The sequence below is a fragment of the Hesperophylax consimilis genome, chromosome 5, assembly GCF_061612785.1.
Source record: "Hesperophylax consimilis isolate HC1 chromosome 5, BYU_Hcon_1.0, whole genome shotgun sequence".
Lineage (NCBI taxonomy): Eukaryota > Metazoa > Arthropoda > Insecta > Trichoptera > Limnephilidae > Hesperophylax > Hesperophylax consimilis.
Genome location: NC_142840.1, coordinates 654,807 through 676,605, shown reverse-complemented (window position 1 = coordinate 676,605; position 21,799 = coordinate 654,807). Strand labels below are relative to the sequence as shown.

The following is a 21,799-nucleotide window of genomic DNA, read 5'->3' as shown; positions in this document are numbered from 1 at the left end:
AGCGAACGGATATTTTATCAGAGGGAGATAGTTTTAATTTTTTTTTCTGTAAATTATTACATATTATCAAAATAAATAAATTAATTAAATAAATGTAATACAATTATCATAATATACGGATTAGATAATAATTTTAATCCAACACAATAACGCAAAGCGCGCTCTAGCGGAGTAATGTTTTATCACAGTGAGATAAGTGTTTTTATTATTTTGCAATATTATTTTCTTTTAAAAAATGTTCTGACCTACTAAAAAATAAGATATTGAATGAAAAAGGCGTTAAAAACAAAAAAATAATGTGCGATGGCCGAGAATCGAACTCGGATCAACTGCTTGGAAGGCAACTATGCTGACCATTACACCACCAACGCCAGTTGTCGGGATGAGCTAAGAAGCATTTATATGTTACTTCAAAACTTTGACTAGATCAAATGAACTTTAATCGGTGGTGGGGGTACCCGCATTTTCGTTTCGGTCATGAGTCGGTTTTACTCCGGTCCTCGAAATTGCATGACGCGCGTAAAGAAGTTTCACTTCAAAAAATAAAATATTTAACTTAAATTGTTCTGAAGAAGTAGGTTTTTTCCTTGACGTTAACGTTTTTTTGTGAATGTGATTATCACGCAATGTCCCATCAATATTTGAGAAAAAAGTGGAAACTGTGGTGAACGTATGTCTGTCGGTATGAAAAAGACAGGCATATCTGAGTGAGACAGCATGACCGAGACGTATAAAAAGGCATGTCTGTATTTTCAATATCAAGCTCTTCTATAGTTCACTTGTACCAATACTTGTACTACCTAAATATAACGGAGTACCCACATTCTTTCATTAAGAATAAATCTGGATGATCGGCACGGCAAATTACTACAGAAACATTGGAAACCTTATATTAAGCCAGTGCTACCTATAAAAATTGAAAAAGGTTTTTTTTTTATTTTATCACTATTACCTACTACCGCTCGGCTAGTTATCGCTGGTGGCGACCATCAGCTAGGTGCGGAAAATGCCGGAAGCGTTCGATGTGCGCGCGCCTCTTGGCGTGTTGCTAGTTGGAAGTTAACAAATAATAAATAAAGCAAAAGTACCTACTTGATATACACTACACTCAATCAATACTATAATTGTTCATATCCTATTCATATGTACCTATTAAAACTAAAATCTGGCCAAGTACAGTTCCTTGTGGTACTACATGTTTTATATTTGCTTCTGTACTATAAATTTATATAATATACATAAATATATACTCAACTAGTGTATATGTGTATATATCTTCTTCGAAAACTAGTTGAGTTATTTTTTTGATGAGTAAATTATGATTAATGGGTATATTAAATTAAGAATAATGTAGACATTTATTTTTATCGATAGATGTGTATATATTTTTTGTCAATTCATGAATTGCATCTTCAGTACTGATATATTTTTTAAAACCATATTGGGTTTGAAATAAGTATTCAATGACTTCATTTTGAAGCATATTTCAAATATTTTTGATATTATTTGAAACGATTCGAAAATGGTATATGTGGCTCATAAGATGTATTTTTATATTTTCATAAACCCCACTGGGCTTTTACATAAAGATCACAAAATACATTTAAAACTACAATATAAAATAAATATTAAAAAAGATGTAAAAAAACATCAAATACATTAATTATCACACTTACTTTTTAAAAAAACTCTGAAAAATTATGTACGTGTAATAAAAAATTATTAAAATTATATTAGAAATAGTGAATAATTAATTAGGCATATTATGCCTACATTATGATCACCTACTCGTTATTTACATGAACTAAAAAATGCTGAACTAATTTTGATTTGTATGTGAAGATTTAGAAAGAAAATATCAGCGACATCCATAAACACATTTTCCAGCCTATGTACCCTCTCCATAATAGAATTGAATACGTGGTGATTTTTGTGAAATAAAATATTCAACATGTAAACAGTAAAATTGTTTTTGTCAAGATTTCGAACAATTGATTTTAGTACATTGAAAAATAGAAAATCATTTAAAGAAGGGGAACTGTATATGGCTATTACAAGATATTTATAGTTATTTGACCCAAGGTGAATTTTATTACATTAGCTGTACTTAGGAGTCGATGTGATCACAATAAAACTAAATGGCAGATATCATCAACAACAACTGGTAAACAAAATATTGCATTGAGCATGTTGTGATTTTGATAAAATGCTGTGAACATGATATAGTCCAGTTTTGCCCTACAAAAAGTGAAGTAGTAGCGATTTTGATATATATATGTTGTTAAGATCGGGTCTCTAATGAAAAAAAAACCGATTTTCACTTTGAATCAATCATATTATTAAAAAAAGTATAAGTTTTGTAATCCTACGTTAATAAAGCACGTATAAAGTACATAAACAACTAAATTCCGCACACCTTCACACACACCTAAATACCATACTGTATTATATTATTACAGAGAGATTAGGTTCCGGGTGTAATTTTAATGACATTTTTAATGTCAGTAGTTAATTGAGAAATCATCAGTAAAAAAAAAAAAATTCGGGAACATGCCAATCAGGGGGCAACGTCGCACAGTGGGCTGAAAATCGGCTTTCATAGACATAGAGACTTGAATTTTCAAGGGTATTTTTTTTGGCTAGAAATGGATTCTGCTGATCATTACTATGCTATAAAATGTCGTACGAAGCAATTGCGTGTACAAATGAAGGAGTTATAATTTTTTTAAGAAAAATTTGTATGGCGCTGACATTAAAAATGAGGCTATCTCTGGAATCATAAGGTTGGCCGTTCTATCCTTACATACAGATAATACTACTATTTATTTGTATTTTTTTGACATACTTCATATTGTGACGCAAGGTGCGATTTTTTTTTTAAAAATCCTCAAAGTTGAAAAAAACCCTTTTTAATGTTGATGATTCATTTTAATGCTTAAATGCTTTTAGGCTTGCAGTGTAAATAAAATATTGTAAACTAGACAAAGCATACTCATATGTAAAGCATTTAAGCATTAAAATGAATCTTCAACATAAAAAAGTTTTTTTTTCAACTTTGAGGATTTTTTTTAAAAAAATCACAAGTTTCGCCACAATACGAAGTATGTCAAAAAAATACAAATAAATAATAGTATATTTGTGTGTAAGGATATAATGGTCAACCTTATGATTCCAGAGATAGCCTCATTTTTAATGTCAGTTCCATACAAATTTTTCTTTAAAAAATGATGACTCCTTCATTTGTACACGCAATTGCTTCGTACGACATTTTATAGCATAGTAATGATCAGCAGAATCCATTTCTAGCCAAAAAAAATACCCTTGAAAATTCAAGTTTCTATGTCTATGAGAGGCGATTTTCAGCCCACCGTGCGTCGCGCCAACGCTCAAACCTCAGCCACTGCGTGAGCTGCTACGAACACTGCTATAACGATTTTTCTGTGTGTCCCTAAAAGCAAGAGGGAAGTCGATAAATAGACTGTAAAGTCGCTAGGAACAATGAGGTAACGAATTTGAGGGCAGCACGTTCCAACCATTTTTCCCCATCTCTTTCTCCACCCACTTAGACCCACTGGCCACAGACAATTATTTAGGGGCATTCGTTGTTGAGCCAATTCGCATTCGCCAGTGATGTATCCGAGGAGCAGTAGGTCGCGGACACGCCGATCGTCTCGGGGAAGGTAATGACCCGCAGCGTCCCGTCCGGCGCCGTCTGCAGCGAATTGAAGAGCTGCACCTGCGTCGGCGTCTTGCCATGCTTGCCGCCGGGGATCGTCGTGACGCCGGGCAGCTGGACGTCGCCTGTGATGGGGTTGTATGTGTTGCAGCGCGTCTTGGCGAGGATGCAGCTGGTGATGTTGGTGTAGTAACGGATGTTGTCACTGTCGATGGTCACGTTCACGGCGCCAAAGGCTCGCGTCTCGCGGGCGCATTGGGCTATCTACAACGTATCAAATCAATATATATATTATTTGTGCTTTTTTAAAGACATTTATTATATTTTGTGTTTGGGGATTTTAATACTGGAAGAGCTGACATAAAAAGTTGATTTTGGATGGCATAAAAAAAACACAATTAAACCTTTTTCAGAATAAAAGAAAATGGTACATAAATTGAAACTTTTTACACTTTTGCCACTTATTTTATTTAGGACCATTACTGATTTCAGCTTATTTCTGACTGGTCAAAACTAGCCATCTTCAGACACAACCAGAGATGTGCTTTATTTCAAATAAATCCATTGAAATGGAAATGCAAAATGGGTACTTTCCATTTTGAATTTCAAATGCTTTTCTAAAAACAATTTAGCATTTTGCATTTTAAATGTTTTTCTCAATGCATTTTCCATTTTAAATGCTTTTTTGCAACATTTTTCCTACTATCTCCACTCATATTTTTTTCATAAGCTCCAAATATCAGTCGGTCCTCAACCTCGCTATGAGAGATAATTTACATTTGTCAAGTTGCTGGTAGGAGCCCTGGCAATTTATTTATTTATTTATTTTATTTATTTAAACGCCCATTGGGCTTTTACATACATTGTTATTAGTGTTATTACATTAACTATGTGACATTGAAAAGTTTACGTACATATATAAATAAAATAGTTATTATATCTGTAGTACATAAATGTTTTACAAATAATACAGAATAACATTATGGAGAACAGTTTTTTTTTTCTTTTTTTACTTACTTAGAAAAATAAATGGATTGAAATTAATCAGCATTTATAGGGACTTAAAATCATATTCGAATTGTTATTTAAATTACAATATTAATTTGTAAAGTTAAAACATATATATTAAAGTTAAAAAGTCATAAAAGAAGTCATAAAAGAAAAGAGTGAAAAAAACAGAAGCTAAAAAATGGTTTTTTTACTATAGAGTGGAGAAGTCATACATATCAGCAAAGTGTTTATGTAGATTTCGTTTGAGCACTGCTACGGAATCTCTAAATATATCAACAACATTACCAAATTTATTACCAAAATTTTGTATTCGATTTAACGATATGTGCGCATGATAATTAGATTTGAAATTGTTACAGAAAAAGGTGGAATTTTGTCTCGTATTTTTGGAAGGTACAAATAATTTTATTGTGGCAAGAATTTCAGGGCTGTCGATTCTATAATTAATAATTTTATTTAGTAGAACAAGGTCGGAGATAATTCGCCTATCTGATAGCGTAATCAAATTTAGTTGATGCATGAGTTGGATATAATTTATATTTTGGATTGGAATATTAAGTTTAAAGTTAATAAATCTTAAAAATTTGTGTTGTACCCTTTCAATATTGTTGGAATGTACTTTATAAAACGGGGACCAAATAGGCGAATTATACTCTACTTGACTTCTTACTAAAGATGTGTACAGTGTGTTCAAACATTCTAGTGACTTGAAGTCACATGCGGTTCTACATATAAACCCAAGCATTTTTAGGGCTTTATTTGTGATTTCATTTATATGCGGATTGAATGTTAACTGTTCATCAAATATAACACCCAAGTCCCTGATTTGAGTGACAGCTGTCAATTTTACATTATTAAGCGAATATTCATAAATTGTATGATTTCGTATTTTACAAAAACGAATGACCTGACATTTTTTAATATTAAGAAACAGAGAGTTGATGATGCACCAACGATATAGTTTATTTAAATTAAGTTGCAAAGTATAACAATCGTCTAAACTGCGTATTGTTTTATATATTTTCAAATCATCTGCGAAAAGAAGAACTTCTACATCTTTAAATATGCTAACAATATCATTAATAAATAACAAAAAAAGAATTGGTCCCAGGTGAGACCCCTGAGGGACCCCACTTGTGGCTTCGAAAATGTAAGATTCCACAGATTTTATTTTGACACATAGCTCTCTTTTACTAAGATAATTGATAATTGAGTGATACCATTACAAAATATTATATTATAAAATATTATACTGATTCAAATACTGAACATGGGGCCATGACGCTGTAATATTAAATGTTAGATAGCAGTTTCTATGTTTTTACGTTGGCAACATTAGTCCCGCGCAAATTTTTTGTGGTTTCATAATCTGTAGTCGTGGTATTTTTGGATTTACCATCATCATGTTTGTTCTACATTGACGTCCATTATTAAATGACAAAATTGTTTAAAAATTCTATAATTATTTTAATTGTTTGACCTGAGAAACCATTTTGCATTTTCAATGCATTTTGAAAATAGGCATTTTGCATTTGAAATGCTTTTCTAAAAACCATTTTTCATTTTGCATTTTCAAATGTAAAAGTTTTGACCCATTTCCATTTTGCATTTTAAATGGTTTTGGGTACCCATTTTGCACATCTCTGGACACAACGATGGCTATAATAAGCTGAAATCAGTACCAGTAAAAAAATAAAATTAGTGGAAACATTTTTAAAATTGGTAATATATATCGTTATAATGGAACGCCATCAGGAATGGTCAGTACCAAAAACAGAATAAAAAAATTAAAGATGCTTTTATTGGATTTGTTATCTTTTTATTTTAATTTTGGCTCCTTGTATTAACATTTTAATCACCACCAAAGTGGCATACAAAGATACCTACAAGTAGGTACCTATTACCATTCATAAATGTTTCAATCCAAGCAACGCTTTGTAAAATTCTTTCCCAATTGCGGATGCCGTAGTCCCACTGGCTCTGAACAGTCTAGAGCGGTTGGGACTCTTGTGCGGAATTCACATTAAGAACACTGTTGTTGTTAAAACTGACTGTTACCTTTCTATTAAATGATTCATAACTCTCAGTGTCGAATAAACCGCTTAGAGTTTTTTTTAAATTGGCCACCAGCCACTAGAGATGGCGCAACTAATAGGTTGAAAATTGAAAAGAGCTGTATCAGCTGTTGATTTTTTTAAATATCTATGGAAGTAGAAATTAACTCCGTTTCCGACATTCGACAGACTCGTTGTCGATTATAATGCATTCCGTCAACTTGTATTCGCAATCACGTATACACACGCGGAAACATTTCTCTGAAACGGGATGACATTACAGCAGATACGAAATCCCGATCGGGATTTGGAGAGGTTGTTAGTGCGGTTGACTTCAGAACTGGGAAGGAAGGTAAAATTCTCAGACAATTTTTAAAGTTTTAAAAGACATTTCAAAATAGATATATTATAGTGAAAAACTTGTTTGAGGGTTGATTTTTCAACAGTTACCTCCTGCCAAAGCGAACATAGCTGAAAATAATATTTAAAGAAATTTAAAATTTAAAGAAATGTAATCTTGACAAATCAACGGAAAATCTACGAAGCAGCCACTATCGAACAGTGAGCTCTGGCATCGGCGTCGCGTCGTGACACTTCAACGAACCCGACGTGACATTTGAACGAACCCGACGTGACACTTCAACGAACCCGTCGTGACATTTGAACGAACCGGTTGTGACGCTGGGCTTTCCCAAAAAGGAAAAAAATAAAAATTGTGTACTCACAATATTATTGGAGTTGGTCCTCCGCAAACATCTCACAAATTCACAGAATGCGTTCGTGCAATTCCCGTTCAAGGGCGTCAGAACTTGCGTTGATCCTGCAATTAGCTAAAAGTTGTCTGGTTATGATTGGTTGTGTTTATAAAAAAGATTATTATTACTACGGAACAATGTATCTAAATGTAAAAGTCGATAAGCCCATATGTTATTACTTTTCCAATGATTTTTTTTTTAACTTTCAAAGTTGACTTAAAAAATATTGAAAAATCAATGACCTCGCTTCATTGGAGGTGGCCAACCACTTTCCCGCCCTGGTATAAGTAACAGATGGTTACTCCAACAAAGCTCTCGCAAGTACTCTAATTGGTTGGTACAAACTAAGCTACATTTAATATGAAACGAATCTAGACCCTCCAATGTTCCTGCATACGGTGTTAGGAAGCTGTATGCAAGTACTTACTATTCATACAAAAATAACACAGAAGTAAGAGTTAATAAAAACAAAATGCTGCAGCCGTAGGCAGGTGTCTTCTGCAGTGTTGAGATAATACCTGGCGTCAGACTTAAATTAGCTAAATTTGTAGGTGATTATATTTCCATGTAGATAATAAGTGTGTCCTTACCGCCAGCCGCGTGGCGCAAGGAGCGTAGGTTGTGCCGGCAAAATAAGGAGTGGCGCAGGAGCTCAATCCTAGCAGCTGTTGTTGCCCCTTAAATATATAAATTCAATTAGGTATATTGAAGTGAGGTCACCAAAGATCACAGTACACTTTTTTGTATTTCAAAACAAATACCTAGGTATCCTGTTTATTTTTTATCAATTCTCGTCTATTTTACCTGAGGTAGATTAGTGTATCTTATAAAGCATCCGTAGCAACCATCCCTCGCCGTGGTGTTGAGAGCTTGTGCTGTGCTGCAAACTAAGTTCAAGAGGTTCATCAACCGGTCCCTGGAAGAATTTAAATTGGACAGTATTATGGACATTCCGCTTGTGGCGCCCTTTTTTATTTATTTATTTGTCGATTCATTAGCAGTATTTTTTCATCAAACATTAATAATAATATATCTTTATTTTAATATATTTGAAACTACAACTAAAAATGCATGTTAATAGTGTTTTCAAATTAGGTAAGCAAACAAAATGAACAATATAAAATAATAATAATAGAGTTGAGCTTAAAGTTACTTTCCTGTACAAATCATTTCACGGTTACGTAATGTAAAAAAGCGAGTGAGGTGAGGTTAAATTTATTTTTCTGTACTCGGTACGGAATAATCATTCCTTAGTTACGAGTCTAACCTTATTATTTATTCCGGAAATTTTTATTTTATATTTTGTACTCACCCTCCAAGATTTGCGCAAGTATTTGCTGGTGTTGTTTGAAAGAAATTCCAATTTAATATCCCTCCTTTAAAACCACCTACATTCAAAAATTCCTTTTTTGACGGTTCGCAAACCTGAAAGCACAAATACTCGCATCACTTTTGTAATACATTATGCAGCCATTTATTTAGCTTGTTATCGTGTTTTGGCCGTGATTAGTGAGTGGTATTCTAATTAATTTGTAAATAATAATAATTCTCCTCCGTACAAAAATACTTTAACGTGAGGTTTTATTCGAGTATGTGTAATGTATTTGCACAAACAGTTTATAAACTAGACCAAAAATCATTAAAAGTTTGACTTATGGTCCATCCTGCTATACGGATGCGAAACATGACTCCTAAAAAAGAAAAGACAGACAACAGGCTTTGACCATTTGATTAGTGGATTCCTTCACATCCACTGATTGAAAACTGCCTTCTTCAGAAGGAATACCTTCTTCAAAGGAATACCTAACCGAGTCCCTTGAAAAGCGCACAGGAGGCAACGGTAAGTTGGTGAGGCGAACTGTTGCTGGACACGCAACTTCAACGCGTAGACGATTTGTTGATATTTTAGTAAAATAACTTTTTATGTTTTAATAAATTTCACCAACATAACACGTTTCAACTACCTACTTACTATTTTTATGGTAAAAAGTGATATAATAATCTGGATAACAAATCTCCGCAACGGCGACATATTCCGGGCAGGACAGAACCATGACTATTGTTGCGAGGGCTTCCGATGCGCTTTATACTCTATACTCGTAGCCATTCTGTTACATTTCCATTCACACCTCAATTACCGTCATCGTGTCATACTTTTCACTTTTTCCAACACTCGAAAGCGGTTCTCAAAGTTTCCCACTGTTATTTTTATTCTAAAAAATTAATAAATTAATAAGGTAGAGGAAAGGCATCATTAAGTTAAAATTCGGAAACCTCCAAACAAATTGTCGCGAATATGTATTTTTGTTTGTTTGTTTGGTGAAGAAAAACATTTTAAATTATAAAATTGTTAAATAAATCATTTTAAAACAGTTGAGATTCTCATCCATTTCTCCTACCGCACACTTTGTCAACTATTTTCCGAAATCTATTAACGAAAAATGACGGTGACTTAAAGTGTTATTCTTAAAATATTTTAAATTTATAGGCCCGTGTTTAAAAAATGTACAATTTAAAATTATAATTAACTATACACTTTTTCACTTTGTTCCACTTTCTATTGTTTTACCTTTTCGGTTTCAACGTGTTATGCTCATCTTCAGACTTGTACAAACATTACTAAAAGTACCAATAAAAAGTTGAACAAAGCCAAAAGAGGTTTTATGAAGTAGTAGGTAAGTATTTAAATTAATATACTTCATTCCGGATTATCAGATTGAAAGACACCTTTAGTATCTCCCTGGCGAAAACACTGAAACTATCAGTCAGAATCCAAACGTTACGTACCTATAATATTTATAAGCTTATAGTAGGTAGTGTAGGTACCAAGTAACCACGTCTGAAGAGACAGTATCACATTAGTACATTATACATTACACGCTTCTCCTTCCTGTCTTTCATCTTCTTCCGCCTGACAACATTCTTCAACTTGTGGATGCCAGCCACCGTTAGAGCCACCGTCTTTGAAAGGATTGGATGGTTTAACCGGCATAAATATATGAAATATTGAGTCGATTTTTGGGTTTAATTTTTTTGATTTGAACTTTCGTAAATCGAGTCCTAAATTGAAATTTTTTTTTCTCAAATATGAAAAAAAGTTCGGTTGCAAGGCGGTTAATATTAGCTGATTTACGTATTTTAAATGCATCTACAAAAGTTTTTTAACCGTTTAGTTGCCGAAAAAAATAACAAAATACACAGACCCAAATTTTTTTATGCGATTCACCGGTTTCCTGCCAATATCAGGATACCGTGCATAATTGATTGATTTGATTTTCAAGTTTTGTTCTCCGGACGAAAAAGACGTCCTTAAAAACGAGGTGGTTAGCCTCATTAACACAGTCTCAAGTTGGATGACTGTCAATAAACTTAAACTAAATCCGACAAAGACAGAATTTATGTGTATAGCTTCCCCTGGAAGGCAAGCTCTCCTTGACTTCAGTCCAATCCGTATTCAGGATACAGATATAATCCCTTCTGCAGAAATAAAATTTCTGGGTTTCACTATGGACAATAGTCTTTCTCTCGAATCGCAAATTTCAATAGCTGTGAGTTCTGTTTTTTTTCCATTTAAGCCAGATAAAATCAATCAGGAGATGCCTTCCCTCTGATGGAGCAAAGTCACTCATAAATTCGTTCGTCGTCTCACTTTTGGACTATTGCAATAGTGCATATGCCGGCCTACCTCAGAAACAAATCAATAGAATCCAGTCAGTTTTTAATGCTGCGGCGAGAATGATTTTTGGTGAATCTAGGTATTGCCGTATAACCCCACTTCTAAGGGATCGCCTTCACTGGCTTCGATGCCCTGAAAGAATAGAGTTTAAGATCTGCTTAATGACCTTCAAAGCATTGCAAGAAATGGCGCCAGCCTATATATCGGAACTATTTGTCCGACAAAACATAAACAATAGACAGCTTACTCTAAGGTTTCTGGGTCAAATCGAGCCGTTTACTATGATCGTTATTTTAGTGTAACAGGCCCTCTCATCTGGAATAGACTTCCCTCAACTCCTACTAATCTCCAGAAGTTAGCTGAATTTAAACGAGCTTTAAAAACCAAATTACTTTAAAAATCTTACCATTCATAAATCTCACTTCTTTTCAATATTTTATAATAAGCCATATTCTAAAACTTCCGGTAATTGTTTGGTTTCGGTTGTCTCCTTATTGTACCTTTTTAAAATGTCTACTCAGAAAGTTCTCATTTCTGAGCACAAACTGCCTCCTGTTTTATATTTTATTTATTTATTTTTATTTTATATGTATATAAATTACAAACAATACAAAACAAAATGAACTTTTGTCTGTCCAACTGGGAAGGATTCCCGTTTCAGGACAGCCAAATTGTGTATTTAGTACATAATATTCTTACAATGGAATGGCGATGCTGTCAAAACAAATTGTTGATTGCACTCGAAGTGACAGGATGGTTTCTTTATGCTCGAAAGAATCGCAAAGATATTATGTTTTAGTTTTAATATTCTTGTTTTGTCCTGTCTTGCTGTTATTGTTATTCAAAGTTTTACCATCACTTGTATAAACAGTGTATTAAGTGTTAAAATATTAGATCTGTATTGGGTAAGGCATACCTACTGTAGGAATAATTTTAAGAACCACTAATACTGAATTATTATTTTTAAGTTTGTTATAGTTAAGCGCACTTGAAGTGAATAAATGTCATGTTATTATTATTGTTATTATAATGACATATATGGAAAAGTTTACTTGCTTTGAGGATAAGCTGCAATACAGGTGTGAAAACATTACAGTCCAGTCAACATCAGTTAGACTTAACTAGACAAATGCCAACTTGTTCATCGTACATTATTATGATTTTTGTTACTTTTCTGTAATACCAAATTACAAAAATTATTAATCATATTATTTACATAGTGTCTTACAGGTGGAACACTAAAGTAGAGCAGAAAAATAGGGAAAAATAATAGACAAAAAACTAAAGAAATATAAATAAAAGCGAAGAGAAAATTAATCGCATAGCATCGGATCACATTTTCACGATAATCAAAACCAGCATCAAAATTAAAAACATGATTGGAGATTTTCACGGCCAAGCATTATGGCGGTTTATTTTTAGAGTATTGTGCCGTGTTGCACTAACTCCTTCTTTAGCCAACGCTTCGGACAGATGTGCAATACCTACCTTGCTTACTTTAATACAGAAACGTTGGCTAAAGCAGGAGGTACGTATAACACGGCATAATTCCCCAAAAAATAAATCACTATGGCATTGAAGGCATTTTCAATCAAAATAGCAAAAAACTTAGTAAAGAATGAACTAATTTATAAAAAGTAATAGTGTAATTAATGAAAATGAATTCGGTTTTGTGGAAGGTAACTGGTACTGAAAAATCAAAATTTATCCCACTCTCTATCAATAAATGTAAATTAAAATCAGATTTCAAAATTGTATTACTCCAAAGTAAATGTTGCAGAACTAATTGCAATCAAGCATGTTCCATACTTAGTCCAACTTACAACGTTAAATATCTTAGGGGTACACATATTTGTGAACTTGTCAAAAGAATTAGGAAATGCATTTATATTTTTATAAGAATTAATAACTTGACGCTAGAATTGCGTCACCGTAATTTGGGGCAGAGAACGGCGCGGCGTTATCCTTTCTCTGCTCCAGGAGACTTGTAATTCGAAATGGAGATTGCGCTACCCCAACCAATACACAAAGTAATCTTCAGATTTCTGCACTTACCAGGGTGGTGATTTTTTGGTTTGATGTCCAGCGGAGCCCGCACTTGGCAAGAACGTTCGATTAATCACAAGTCACCCTTTTTCACATGAACTAATGCACACAATCGGAGAGCATGTGCTACGAATAATGAGATTAAACGGCGGTTTATCTCTCCGGTCTTTATAATGACGGTTGGATTGTTACTCACCGCACTTTTCCTCGGTGGGTGCCTGTTTCATGTATAAAATCAAGCGCGGTATTTGAATTCCTGCTCTGTGGTTGGTGGGAGCAGAACAAAGCTGATAATGCCAGAAAAATTATAAACTTCAGAACGAAACAATCCATTCAAAATTGTTCAAAGATTGATAATTAAGGTAATCTTGAGAAACCATCTATATTTTCTACCGAAATTCTCTTTTCAATATTCAATGTACCCACGATAGACAAAATGTATAAAAAATATTCAATACAACAATTTTTGAAGGAAAAGCAATTAAATAACTTTTAGAATAATATTAAAATCTCAAAATTTAATACCAAACACATTCAAAATACCTATCTAGGTATAACTTATTTTAACAACCTTCCTTTAAATCTAAAAACGATCCTATATTATTCATGTATTTCATATACAACTGCATTATAAATTATAAGGTCTAAAATTGAATAAGCCTCTGCTGTATGGGCCCCATACCAACAAAAATACATTGAAAAATTAGAACAGATTCAAACAAAGTTTTTGAGATACATGTATTTGAGAATGCACGGAAAGTACCCGCGATTCATGCATCACGAAGATTTGCTTGCCGAAACGCGCTACAAAAGTCTCCACTCGAGGAGAAGTGGGGCCCTTGCAGTAACGGCGTAGAAAATTCTTAATAATTTAATAGATGATAACCCATACCTTCTGGAATGCTATAAGTTGTTCGTACCGAACAACTACAGCCAGGGACGGCACCGTGATCTGCTATGTATCCCACGTGGCAGAACGGACGTACTGGCTCGGCATAGCATGACACGGGGTATGGCGCTGTTAAACAACGCCTCCGAGACTATCGATATTTTTAATAGTAGCCTTGAAGAATTCAAGAGGCATGTCAATGCCAAAAATCACTATTTATAACTTGTTATTTCTATTATTTTTTCTTTCATTGTTTCGTATCATCTATATGTAGTTAATGTTACATGTGTATTGTAAATGAACACACAGTCTGTAATACAAAAAAAATAAATAATAAAATAAAATAAAAATTTCAGCTAAGATTGAAATATTTTCTAAGACTCTACTATAAGAGTCCATATATCCGTTATTATTTTTTTAAATCTTGAAACCTATTATTGATTAATCTTGCGTTTTTTCTTATTTATCTTTGTGTTATTATTTACGTATTATATTACTCGTATAATATTTTTTTTAATTTCTTATACGATTTTTTTATAAATGAACAGGAATTCCCTCACCAAACATTAAAGCCTCTTCTCTTTATAGTGAGGAAAGGCTATTTTTTGTTTTACATTATATAATACTATTTGACTCGTAAACATTGTACATTTATTGTAAAAAATACAAATATTAAAAGATAAAAATAAATTTGTAACTATATTTTCAATGGGAACTCAATTTTTAATAATTTATCAACATCGGTATAGCTACGAACTTACCTTTTGGAGAATCATTGGTAACGAAAGCGTGAAAACACACATTTTAACGAATATGCAGAACGTTTTGTAAATATGTAGGTAATAATAGCACCCTTTAATTATATGGAATGTAGGTTACATTATTTCTGTGACGCCACTGCACGGTGTATAATGTATACTTGCAAAAAGTTAATATCGTCGCTAAATTTGTATGGTTCATGGTTGATCGTTACTATATGTATATTTTAGGTACCCAAACCAAACCCACTGTAAAAACAACATCTTATGTATACAGTAGAGATAATCCGAACCCACTAAAAAATAACCTATTTATTTGATGGACATGTATGTTATTAATATGTGATTATGTATGTAATCAGAATCCAATATAAAAATTACCTTTTTATTTTATGTACTTATGCATGTTGCGTACACAGTATAGTGTATGTAATCCCACCCCACTATTAAAAGAACCTACTTATTTTATGTACATATGTATGTTGTGTATACAGTATGTAATCCGAACCCACCATAAAAAGAACCTCCAGTAATTTGATGTATGTTATGTTGGTATACATAATAGTGTATGAAATCCGAACCCACTATAAAAATAACCTATTTATTTGATGTGAATATGTATTGAATTGTCATTCTGTTTAGTTATCTTAGAACAATACTTTCGACCGAGTCCCGGAAAATGTAAAATTCTCAAATATTGCGAAAATCCAGAGATTCCTGTAATCCGAAAATCCGTTAAAGCGAACAGCCACAGTTAATCGGATTATAGTGACTAATAGTGTAATGTAGTATGAGAATGGGTAGGATTGTTGAATTTTTCCGCTTCCGTCTAATGATGACACCATAACCACTTAACCATAGACACCTCATGAAGGAAAACTTACCTGTCGCGTGTCCTCAATTGGTTTCCGATGCGTGCTCACTGCAGCTGCAGGGTCTGTCGTTGCGTTCTAATAACGTTCAGCTTTTGATTTGTTCATGTACCGAATACTTACGTCATTCATTATTATGTTAATCGCCTTCATCAGCCCGAGAACAAATATAATGTATTATGGTTCCACTGTTGGGAGCTCCAGTATATCCTCTAGATCAGTTTTTTAAACATTGTTACGAATTTCGTTTCTGAAAAACGGGGAAAGGTCTTGTGAGTATCACTGCAGAGGCGGAGGGTCCAGGGGAACCGCAATAATTATACCTTGAGGAGAGGCGGGATTTTAGGCAATATCGTATTACGTAAATATAAAAATATACAAGTCTGCAAATAATTATTTATTTCGTAAATTCGCCTATTCAAAGGCTGCCCAGACTTGGTAATTATTATAAACATACTGGTTTCGGTAGTGGGTGCATGCCTGCGTGATGTGAAATATTCCTGCGTAATACGTACAATTATTCAAGTTAAACGAAGTATTTTTTCAAAATTAGCATTGATAAGTACCTTTAAAATCAAATCAGACAAGCGGTAAAGTTGGTACCATAATTAATAATGTTTATTTATTTTATTTACTTTTTGACAGATCTAAATCTGAATAAATTATTATAAACAATAATTAGTCGCCTGTAATAACAATACAAATTGAAAATATCTCCCGAGTAAAAATAAATGCTGCCGACGGGAATAATTAGATATTGCTTATAATAATTATATTATCCTTTATGCTATGCATAAAAACCTTGTCTTATAAATATTAGTTTATCATTAAAAAAATAATATATCTGAATAATGATTTTTAAAGTTATGTTCATTAGTCATTCGAATGATAAATTTTGCCGATTTTTAAATTGGGGCGGTCGCGCAACCACTTTGACCGTTGTTGCAGAGGGTTATATGATAACTCAACACAGTGACAATTCAACACCCTTTTAAAAAGTGATATAAAGTCATTAGAAACGATGAAATTTTTTTTAACCTATCCTAACTTAACCTAACCTAACCTACTTAACCCAGTTAATAAAGTTTTTGTTTCATCACTTTTCATGACTTTTTATTATTTTTAAAGATGTGATGAATTATCATTGTGATGATTTATCCGGTCACCGTTGCAGAGTATTAAGATATTCTACTATCCAGCGACGCCAAAAGTGTTTAGACATCTTTTGTATGTGTTGCCAACGACTTAATCAATTTGATTCAGTGTGGGAGAGATCATCTCAGGTCATCTTCAGAAAGACCCAAGAGGACACCTCCGACCAGAAAATGGTCGGGTGTCAGGTCATCGATATTGCGTCATTGCGGATCGACCGATAAGGGGCAGAGAGCAAACTACTCAAATGTTTGGGAAGTATCACCTACTACTCTAACTAAATGATGCTTGACGGATTTAACTCTGGATTCCCAGTTCGCCAAAGAGGGGACTGGCTGGAGGGTTAAACGTTCACAAGATACCCTTTTGGGCAAGGTAGTTTGAAATTACTTCACGTTGAGGTGAAGAATGGAAATATTTCAATACCCAAGATAGGTATACTCCTACAAAATTTGTGCCACAATCACTGAAGACTTGGGAACACAAACCCTGTCGATTTGTGAGTCGAGTTAAGGAAGCCATAAAAGCATCAGTGGAGAGATCTGACACGATTTCAAGATGTAAGTCCTCAGTAAACATGCAGACAAAGAGGCATAGATAAGAGAGGATGGCAGATCCGCCATTGACATGTGACACGTTTCGATAATTGAGATTGAATGACGGTACGACTGGACATAATCCAATATTTGCGTTGAAGAAGAAATTGTAGAGTACGCATTCCAACATGAATATATGCACGGTGATAGTGATCAATTAACAACCTGGTCAAATGACTAGACTTGGGTAGTAAAACGGGATGTTTACTTTCGGGTGGGAGTGCAGAATCTGTTAGCCTACCGCCCACTCTGAACAAATTTGAACCCCGTGTTTAGTATATTTACAGAGATATTTTTTTTTAATTAGAAACGATGTTCACTCAGTCGACAGCACCGGCAGGGAAAGGTTAAACCACGAACTTACTAGTTTGTTAACCCTAAAGATACAGAGTAGGCCCCCTGTTCGAATTTGCTCATCTCCATGAGCGCGTTGTCGGTTCCTTGGATAGTACGAGTAAGTACCGCACGACCTAAGCTCTGTTTCGCCTCTGTTTTCAGATAGACAGTTTGTTTAAGATTTTTTTTTAAATTTTGATTATGAGGAATAATTCGCTATAATGAAAGAGCATTTTAATTCCACACTGAAAACGGTAGGTTTAGGAGGTTGAATTTCAATTGCAATTTACTCCAATGTTTGGTGGCCTCACCGAAGGCAATGGTCGAGTCAGTGAATAGGATAACCTTTTCAATTTGTGCGGCAAAATGTACTGACGACAATATATATGTGATATGTTTTGATACATACAACTCTAATTTAGGGATTGTTAATGACTTTATGGTGCGACCTTGGAATTTGCCTAGAGTGGCTAGAGTCATTCAAATCGTTTTGAACCACTAAATATGTCACCGTTGCATAACCTAGTTGGGATGCACCACAAAATCGTGTATGGTATTTCTGCTTGAGGTTTGGACCGCTATATATACAGCATACCATTTAATGACGTCTCAGAGGCATTCTTAGACCGCATGATGGGGTAAATAATTTGCCCCAGAGTTGGGTGCTACACATTTCATGTGACCTAGTGTTTCATATTCGCGAAGAAACTCCTTATAACTTGACGCCAAAGTCGCATCCCTGTAAAAACGCTTTTCCAACTGGCGCATTCTCGATTCGGCCAAGCTATAGGTATTTTTTGGTGGAGAACTGTTCGCAAACTGAACTGTTCACAACCACCTGCAAAGTTATCAGTGTCAAGCTGTAAATAATGGCTCTTATGTGTAGGTATTACATCTCTATTCACTAGCGGGGGTATTCCTGTATATGACTTTCCCATACTCAGTAGGTACCTACCGGAAAAGTGCATTTTACGTGATTTATTAGAAATGGTAAAAATTACAATATAATAACGGAGTACCTACTTACCTAATTCACTTGCTGGAAAAATAAATCAGAATTAATAATTGACGTTTTATGACGGGTATAAATGAACGGTTCGCTGAACTTTCGTAATTTTCGGTGTCTGCCTGTGATGTCTGTGATACCGTTAAATTAAGCTGTATAGGAAATTGTCCCCTTTTCCGATACGTGTGAAAAATGCTCCCAATTAAGTCAAATTATTTTTTTTTCGTTAGAAACCAAACAACAACAGCACTTTCCAAATAGGTTACATTTAGTTCAAATCGCGTAATGTACCAGGTATAATATTAGATTTTTAACCGTTATGGGTGTCAGTTGCATTATGAAAATATCATACCAATTTTTTAGGTCAGCAACGTGTTCAATATTCGATGGCCAAGTTTGTATGACGGAATCTTATGTGTGATTTATGAGACGTTCACTCTGAGCTTATTTTTTGTTTACTTATTCTAGTAAAATATAATAAAACTTTTTTCTTACACTTTGCCCGCTGTCCTGCGGTCCGGTAAGAATCGAGATAAAGCGAGTGCTGTAAGACCCTCTGCAGAAAATAAAAGTTAGCTACGGTTTGCAGCGCAGCCATTGTGGGACTTTTCTGCGCAGGGCATTACGATTTATTTATTAACGCCTTTCGGCTCTTATACAGTATGACTTAAAGTGTACTCATATTATAATTATACATACTATAATTATAGTGTCCCAGCGAGATCTTTTACATACGTATCTTCTTTCTTACAGATCTTGTGTGACAACGAAAAAACAGAAGACAAACGATGACCTCACGTACGACCTGTCGCTGGGACTAGTACAGAAGACACAATATAATATGAGAAATGCGTGTAAGTAATAATGAGCCCTTGTGAACGTGTAAAACAATAAGGGATATAAAAAATAGAAGTTAAGGACATGTGTAAATAACAAAACAAAACGTAACAAAAAAATATTTATTTAACTAACTGATCAAGAATAGATACAAAGTAAATGCTTACGGGTAGGTAGGTATATTATACTATAAGAAGCATATTATAATTATATTTGAAGTTGAAGAGATGTTTATATATTATGTGGATTATAGATCCAGAGATTGGTTTAAAAAAAAATTTTTCCTAAAAATATTTTCGGCTTTTCGTTAATAACAAAGATGAATACAGATATGGATAGTACGTATATTCTCTCATATATAGGTAACGCATAAACCTCTTTTGTACTTTTTTATTTCTAGTATAAGGTTTTGTTCAGAAGGGGACCAAATAATGGAGATATATTCCAGGATACTGCGAACAATACAAAATATTTCCGTTAAAAAGGATTTTGGTCTCAATATTGTTGGGATACTAGAAATTGTTTCGTTTGCGGCCCTTCTTCCGTGAAATATTTCACTCCGCTTTGCCCAGACCACATTTACATTTACTGTATTTACACCAATTTCGCCTTTCCGTTTCTTTGTTTTCCGGGCGCTTTTCCGTTTCTTTGTTTTCCGGGCGCTTTTCCGTTTCTTTGTTTTCCGGGCGCTTTTCCGTTTCTTTGTAAGAGTTTTAACTAATTTTCCACTCTCTTCGCTCTCGCCACCTACTAAATTTTATTTTTGTTGATGCCAACAAATTCTAAAACTGTCAAATGTGTAGCAGCGTATTAAAAATAAATCGGTAATTATGTGACCACTATCCCTAACAAATACAATAACACAGGTCTACAAATTGAAATTTTTAATTTTTTTTAATGGTAATGGGTTTATTATATATTCGGTATGCTGAATTCAAGAACGCCATCTATTTCGACCCATCATGTAAGGATTTTCCGCAAAGTGGAAATTAAAGTAGGGAATGTTTAAAAGAAAAAAAGATCATACAAATTTAATTAATTGTCATAAAATTTTTATTTACATTGTATACAATTATAAATCTTTTTAAAATAAGCTTTTTTAGTTTCGAAGCTTCGTTTTGTGTTTTTTTTTTCATTTAATTCAGCTTGAAAAAAATTGTTGAGATCCACTGGAGTCGCCTACTTGAAACTCGTCACTAGAACTTTCTTCTGATTCAATTTCTGACTATGGCAAATCGTCTAGGCTTTGGGATGCTTGTGACGTAGGAATGCCAGGTCCGTGAGGTACTGGGGGGAGTGCCGAATCCATGTTTGGGTAAAAAAAAAAAATTTTGTAAAAGAAGAAAAGAAGAGCAGTCATCGCTGTGGTTTCGAGGCTCTCTCCAGATCATGGGAATACCAAAACGAAAAGATTTAACTTTACCTTTTAACCACATTCTAAGAATTGTTCACACACCCTGAACAAACTCAAACTCTTGTCCTGGTCCCCTATCTTCACACCAAAATACACAAAATACACTTTCTTAACAAAATGAGTAATATTTTTTTGTCGTTTTTTCACTACAAATTCACCACAAATATAGCAAAAACTCTCAGAAGAATTTACACAATCTCTTTCAAAGTCATTTTTGAAACGCACGTTACGAAAGTTGGAACAGAAATAAATAAATGAAAGGGCATGGAAGGGAGAGTCACCTTGGGAATTCCGGCATTCACTCATCATAATTACTATGGAAAATTCCGATATATATGATTCAACGCTTACAAATTTTATCGTTAAGAGTTACTAAATGTTTTTTTTTTCATTCTGTAAAACATAACATAATCTTATAATAAGTATAATATTAAGTATTCCATAAGTTGGAAGTAATAAAAATGTATATTTCGGGAATAAACCCCGTTTTGCGCCTTATAGATAGGCAGGATTTTGCGTTTTGCGGAAAAACCTTCCGTGATGGATTTTTTTTGATAATTTTCTCGAATTCAGCAACCAAAAATACATGGGAATTACCTCTTATTTCAAAGAAAAAAAGTCGCAGACCTGTGTAATGAAAAAATATCCAATATTTTTCGTCCTACAAAAGTACGTACCCGTACCCGCAACGTGGCAACATTGGACAAACTGTCAACGAGCT

General features: G+C 33.9%; 1 protein-coding gene across 1 annotated transcript; it reads right to left on the bottom strand.

Annotated features, from left to right (window-relative positions):
• Window positions 1-3,589: 3,589 nt before the first annotated feature.
• LOC149423392 (uncharacterized) lies at window positions 3,590-8,827 on the bottom strand. The gene is made up of 5 exons (XM_089632231.1): window positions 8,809-8,827; window positions 8,301-8,412; window positions 8,087-8,173; window positions 7,463-7,571; window positions 3,590-3,936 (listed from the first exon to the last, which is right to left on the bottom strand). The coding sequence occupies exons 2-5, from the start codon at window positions 8,400-8,402 to the stop codon at window positions 3,590-3,592; spliced, it is 645 nt and encodes a 214-aa protein (XP_089488357.1). The 5' UTR covers window positions 8,403-8,412; window positions 8,809-8,827.
• Window positions 8,828-21,799: the final 12,972 nt, after the last annotated feature.